The 7126-nt window shown below is 38.3% G+C and overlaps 1 protein-coding gene across 9 annotated transcripts in view; it reads left to right on the forward strand.

Annotated features, from left to right (window-relative positions):
* LOC112980273 (uncharacterized protein KIAA0825) overlaps positions 1–7126 on the forward strand; it is a 251439-nt gene that overhangs the window by 67294 nt on the left and 177019 nt on the right. For all 9 annotated transcript variants that reach the window (XR_010385523.1, XM_064499842.1, XM_064499841.1 and 6 more), the window contains one exon: positions 6945–7115. Coding sequence is in view for 8 of the 9 variants with exons in the window: in XM_064499842.1 (XP_064355912.1) it covers positions 6945–7115 (171 nt within the window). In the remaining variant the exon portion in view is untranslated. The remainder of the gene's footprint in view (positions 1–6944; positions 7116–7126) is intronic.

Here is a 7126-nt window from a genome sequence, read left to right on the forward strand (position 1 = left end):
TTAGAACATTTGAAAATGCAAGTGAAAGGTTTTTTTCTATATGGATGGTAGGAATGCTTGGGCCAAAATATACCTAAGAACCTGGATTAACTGTATGTTATAGAATGCAGGCCCCTGTGGATTTTCTGCTAAGATGTTGAAACATTTTAGTGAGACTTTTGAGAGCTAAATTAATATTTAGGTAACATAATAAGCAAGGAGCAAGCAGGAGCTTAGCTTGTTTCAGTTAGCAATTCATCTCAAAGAGAAAACATTTCGAAGATTATGTAATTTTTGGTTAACTTTTCTAATTTTTTTGGAGGAAATGACATCACTGAACTAATAATAGGCATTTAAAAGAGTAAATCGAACTTGATTTGTGTTTTATTATTGGTATACGTTTATCATAACTGAATAATTTTAGAGGACATGGGGCCTGGACTAGTCTGCTTTTTTCTATATATTTTTACACTTTTTACTACTAGGGTTTTTTTTTCAATTGATTGATTGCTTTTTTTCCTTGCTGTTGTGATGTTGATGCCTTCACTGAGGACCTCTTTTCAGCTATGTAATATCTACTAAGGCATATTCCATCCTTGGACCTGCCAACTTGTGAGGTTTTCTTGTTGCTTTGGAAAGGACTGTGCACCTGCCACTTTTTTGATGGTACCAGAGTTGGGTGAGATCTGAACAGAATCTTGAGCACCAGTGTAGTCTGTCTCTAACCCTTAGCTTAGCAGGACACTTGATCAACTAAATCAGATTGCTCATTCCTAGCTCCTGAAGACCAATAGTAAGTTTCTGTCTGGGCAAGGTCAGCCAAATGGTCTCTGGCAAGATAGATGGTCTCCTCTTTTCTTCAGATCTTAGGAAAGTTTCTCCATCCCCAATTCATTCAGCTGAAATGGAAGACCAAACTTTAAAAATCGGTGCCCCTTGTTTCTCTGATGATGTTAGACTGCTGTATGACTGCATCAGCTGCCTTGGCACCAGCACAATCTGCCATAGTCCTTGAGGAATTTGATAAACATTCAATATTAGTCATACCTACGGTTTCTTTTTTTATCAGCAAAGCTCTCTGAGAGTCAGCTTGTTTGGGATGGCAGACTCCTGCTGCCTGTCATCTCATGGCTGGAATGGTGAATCAGCATGCCAGAGGAGGTGAAGTACCCTTTATGCCCCCTTTGTCTCTGTGTGAATGTTAAGAGTACAGATCACAGGATGAGGATATTAAGATTATGAACATTATGGACTTATTCCTCTGCTTCCTTTCACTTTTTTATAGTTAACTATCATCCTTTTTTTGCTTGGTACAAGTACAGGTTCAACTTACTTGACAAAATCTTTGCCTTTGTAGATTTTTTTTTCCAGAAAGGTACCACAAGCTTGGTAGTAGAAGCCTAAAATGCTTTCTGTTCTGGCCTCTTGACCAAATAATTATGCTGTTCTCAGTAGATATGAAGCGTAAGTCTCTCATGGGAAGTACAGTTTTATAGCAACAACCTGTTCTAATGTTTTAGTCTGAAAACTGAAGCTCCTTAAGTGCTGTGTGTCAAAGCCCTTGGTCTTAATGGCCCTAACAAGCTTCATCTGTGGCCACCATCCTGACCCTGTGATAGGCCCAGGATCCAATTTAAGGTCAGACCTGGGCCCTGCTTCAGCTATGCTGTAGGAGTACTGGTCTCCAGCTCAGCTACAGCCATGTCTGCAAATGGCCATGGACCCTGTTGATCCAAACCCTGACCTGTGGACTGATTTCCTGGCTTGACCTCAGCCTTGCCTTGTCACCATGAGCTTGCCTGATGTTCTGGACTCTTGGCTGAACGTGGCTATCATCTGCAGATCTATCCTGCTTGCCTTGCCTGGGGACTGTGAGATGGGTTCCTGGCTGGTAAGGACTTTGCCCTGCTGGCCATGTTACTGTGCTCTGCTCCCTGTCCCTTAGCAAGCAGCCAGCTCTCACTGCTCCCTGATGCTGTGTTTACTTGGGGTTTTTTTGTTTGCCTAGAAGGTAGCTCATCTTACTGGCTTAGGAGTCTTCCACTAGCAGATTCAGCCTTAAGAGCAGTTCAGGCAGCCTCAGTACAGGCAATGTGGCTGACTGTTCATGACAATCAACTACAGAACTTACAGATGTTTCCATTTTTTGTGTGTCATCACATTGGCTGCTTAACTCTGTTTGCTGTTACACAATTCTTAAAAGCTTCTGTTCTGTCCAATCAGATCAATGTCTGAGGAGAAATGCCTTTAATACCCCTCTGCCAAAAAATGAACCATGATGTGTGTGTTTCTGTAAGCTAAGTAGCTTATTCAAGCAGCCTGGTCAGTGGTCTTCAAAGTGGAATCCTGCTATCTGTTTTGAGACTCTACAGAGTCCAGGATGTATATAAGATCTTTCAGTCAAGATTTAGATGTGCAGGTGATGACAGACTGTTGGCCTTCAGGCACTAAATAAATGAATGAGTCGTCATATCCTTCATAAATTAATGGGATGAAATAAAATTGTGCACATAGAAATGACCACAGAAGAGACGAAATTTGCTTCTTGGTGGCTCCGTGTCCAGTTCTTTCAGGAAAGCTAACTTTTTTCACAGTGGGACTAACCAATAATACATGTTTTTGTCATCCAAGCCCACAAGAAATAGCTTATATTTTACAGGACAGTTGCTTTATGTTTGGCATGCTTATACAGGAACATGGACTTCATTCTGTAGTAAAGACCCAGTGTTTCCTGTATGAGTAAAAAGAGATGGAACAAGGCCTTGTAGTGATAGTTCTGGATAAGACTAGGTTTGTTCAAAGATTACTACCCTGAGTGGACAACCCCTTAAACTATGTGAACTATACAGAGTAACATATAACTGTGTGACCTGTGCAGGTTAGGAGCCTAATAGTTAGGAGCTGGTTTTGGACCAGCACTTATCAATTCAAATACCTATTGCATCATTATGATTGATTTTGGTTGATAAGACAGTTTGGTGATAAGACAGCATGAGCTGTGGTGACTGGTAACATGGGAGTATGTGGCTTGACCAGTCTGTAGTGCTGTAACAACAAGCTTGTATAAGTGATGCATGATTCTTTGTCACAGCTGGATCTTTGGTCTCAAATATAAATCTCCTTACCTCGTCATTATCTTTTCCTAAGAGAAATCAAAACAAAACCTAACAGAGGGCAAATGAATACTTAAGAATTGGTTAGCTCAGAATTGTATGCTCAGTAAACAACTAATCTATACAGTCAAGTAGGCTAATGAATCATTGCTTGTAAATACGCTTACTTTTACAGAGTTGTAAAATGGACTTTATGCAGATCCCAATGACTTTTTGTGTTTTTCCTGGTATTAGGCATGTAGTGTGTCTCTTACTGTATTGGAGCTACTGTTATGTCAATATAGTTGTATATTTAATAAAGAGGCAGTATATTTTAATGACATGATTTTGAGGTTGTCTTCTCAAACTGTGTACATCAGCTGGTGATTTGAGGTAACAATAAAACTGTGATTATCCGGGAGATCTCTAAAGCTTTTGTTCTCTAGTATCTTTCCAGAGCAGTCTTAGAACTTGGGTCAGATGATTCACCCCACCCCAGGGATTGTCTGCCTCACAGCTTTGGTCCTTTATGGTGACTGTTCCTCTTCCCTAGTCTGAGCAATTCTAGGAAAATCATGTTTTTTATATGGTAGTCCTCTCCATGTAAAGAGGGTCCTTCCCCTCTTCTAATGCATTTATCTCGACCATGTTGGTGAAGGTCGATCTGCATGCCCACTCTCTTGGACCACTACATTCTCACTGCCCACAGTTTATAGGTTTCTAGTGAGTTCCAAATCCTGTTGATCAGCGGGATTTCAACTTCATGCTTTAGGCCTTCATGAGTTCGCTGTTTGAATCCCTGATCTCTTGCCTTCTTTTCTCTTGTCTGTGAGGGTGGGCTGCGTATTAGATGAAGGAGCTGGTCTGATTCTTTTTTTCCAAGACAATTTAGTCTATGCTTACCTCAAATTTCTTCTGAATTTTGTGTCAGAGGTTTTTTTTTTTTTCCTCAGTCAAGAATTAACCTAGTATTCTTTCCTAAGCTTCAAATATCTAGGACTTTGTACTTCTCAACCTGAAAGTCAAAAAGGCTCTTTTATTTTGTCATCATGAATCCCAAGCCCTTTAAGAAAGTCTCCCAGGCTATTCATGTTGATTCTAGGAAATACTAGGGGTTCTTCTGTCTCTGCATAGTGATTGTCCAAAAGAATATTCAGCTGCAGAACAAATTATTATTAAACCATAAATATGGAACTTCCAAAAGTGGTCAGAGCACCTTCAATCAGAATTCAAGCAATCTCTTTGGCTGACTGCGTAATGCAGTATTTGGGTCCTATACATTTGTCTTGTGGCTGCCTATGGTTCTGACCATGTTTTCTCATGTATCCAGAACTGCTGCTGTATTTACTGCATTGCAGCACTCGTCATTTATGTGACAGGCCTCTTAAATACTCTGTCTTGTAACTGATGCTAAGGTTATTGCTGGGAATCTGATTCCTGGTAGAGTAGGTACGTGAACTCATGCAAAGAGAAGACAGGTTAAGTACCAGTGACTGATATTCTCCAAGGCCTGTCCAGATGTAATTCACTTGTTCATTGGCAGGAGCCCTTTCTCTAATAAACCATGCTCTGAGCATCAGGAGCAAGGGAGAAGCTAGTGTGTACCCTTCACAAGAAGGGTGTGCAGGACAGAAAACATTCAGGTTTCATTTGCCAGAGTATGATTACCTCACTAGTAGAATGTGTCTGTGGAGTGCTCACTGCTGCAGGACCTTTCTTTCGAGGCTTTGCCACAGTATATAGTGTGGATGCCCTTTTGGTCTCCAGTTTCATCTCTGTCTTCAGTAATTTTTTCAATAATATGGAAGAACAATTGCACTCTTCATCTGTATAAAGTAAAATAGCATTTTCCTTAAGGAATAAGAATCTTCTTTTATTTGGTTTCTAAGTATTTCAATTAATGTATTATTTCTGCCTTTTTCTACTTTAAGGAAGTTATATAATGATTAGAGTACTTAATCATATGAAGATGTATGGTAATTTATATATTACAGTAGATTCAGAATGTTTATAGAACAGTGTAGTATTAAAGGGTAAGATTTTGCTCTGAAGATTATGGAAGTGTTGGTTTGCATATAATATAATACACTTTACAATTTGTTAAAGCATTCTCTCAACTTCTCAATGGCATGAAAGAAAAGGGATCTTTGAATTTGATATCTTCTAGTTCCAGCTGAAATATACTTTGAATAGTCATTAAAAGCAAAAATAAAAGTTTTCATTTCTCTGAGCTTGGTTTTATATTCTGAAAACATTTCTGTGGTGTACCTTTGGCTTCTAAGTGCACCTCATTTCACTCTAATGAGGACAATGTAGCTTGGGGCAGTCACGTAGTTGGTAGGTTTCTTCCTCAAGAGAGGGGGCAGCAGCATCGCAAGGCTTTCCAATCATAGGACACAGAACTAACATTCCATTGATTTTTGTGATATGATTTATGGTTCTCACTTCTTGGATCTCGTATTTCTGGCTGTCGTAGACTCAGGCAGTCATGTTGTATCGGTCACATTCAGTTTACATTATCAAGCTTGCAGGTAAAGGTGAGAAGTTCTCTAAATAGTAGCTTGTCTTTTATTGGAAGTTTAAGACTTAAAATTGGAAATCCAGTGATAAAATTTCCTTCTTATTCAGAGAGGGGAGACACCAACAGAGGCAATTATGTATAACATTTTCTTTTGCCATTCTTAGAAATGCAAAGGACTAGCATGAATACATCTGTTTAGAACTTTGAGGAAATTCAGATGCCGATAGAAAACTCCCAATTCAATCTCTAAGGCTCCAAAACTGGAATACCAAATTAGGGAATTTGTATTCAGAGCTCAGCTCTGCTACTTAGATCCATGTCTATTTAAGTGATTTGTGAATACCTTTAAAAAAAAAAAGTTAGGAACTTTGAGGAAAAAGGGAGGAATTGAATACTTCAAATTGCAAAGGTGAGAAAGATGTGACACAAAAGTACATTTCAATCCATTTGTATTTGTTTTCGTCTTTCGGAGCCTGTCTTTCATACTCTGGCTCTCATTGACACTTTCTACATAAACTGTTCTGCTGATATTATATCTGCAACAGAACTCCATAGGAACATGGTATCAGCTCACAGCAATTTGCATAGAAGTGCAAATTTGTTACATTTAGAGAAGTTTTAAAATTAAAATTGTTTAAACAGTGTAGTTTGGCAAAACCAAATTGGAAACACTCAATCTTTTGTAGTCTGACTGTGCTCGAAGCAGAGTTCCCTGGTTGATGTGACATGATTATATGTTATGACTGTAAGTGTTAACCTTTCAAAATAAAATGTTCAGTTTCTTCTTTTAAACACCAAATGCTTATAGGTATAATACTTGCTGATATTTGTTCACTGACAGTCTCACTTGTTTTCAAACCCCACATATTTAAAGTTGTGGAGTGTTAGATTGATGTCTCTTTTCACTCAAATGTCATATTCATCAACTGTATTGTGCTAGCAGATTGTTAAACAGACAAGGTGACTTGCAGAGTGACAGTGTAGTGATGTGATGTCCCAGACCGTTAAAATATAGTAATGACATGTTTTTTCATTTGTTCAATCAGTTTTTGCAACACTGTTTTTTTCTATAAAATGCAGGTAAGAATGTTCTCTGTATAGATCTTTTGCTTGGACAGTTCCTAGTTAATGAATAATACAACCTGGAATTCTTTTGTAATTTCCTGGATACTTGAAAAATGCCAAAGGATTAGTAAGAACTAGTGTAATAATAGTTTAGAATGAGAAAGAGGATACGTTATGCTAGGACAAAAATGAGGTGACTTGGTATCCTGTACTTTTCTATATATTCATTTTTGCAGGATCATTTTTTAAGCAAAAGTAAGAAGTATTTCATGATTTTGTTTGAACAGCTTCCCAAGAATGCCACAAAAAAGGAAGGAACTTCTGTTTAACATTGTATCAACTCAAGTGTCTTTCTCAACTTATAAAACTCTTCTTATTAATGGAAGAAAAAATTGAAGAACTCTCTGCAGAAATTCTGTTGGTGCCTTCATTTGCTGAGAAGAATAAGAATGTTCAAGGTAATGGAAGC

This window comes from Dromaius novaehollandiae, chromosome W (assembly GCF_036370855.1).
Source record: "Dromaius novaehollandiae isolate bDroNov1 chromosome W, bDroNov1.hap1, whole genome shotgun sequence".
NCBI classification, from domain to species: domain Eukaryota; kingdom Metazoa; phylum Chordata; class Aves; order Casuariiformes; family Dromaiidae; genus Dromaius; species Dromaius novaehollandiae.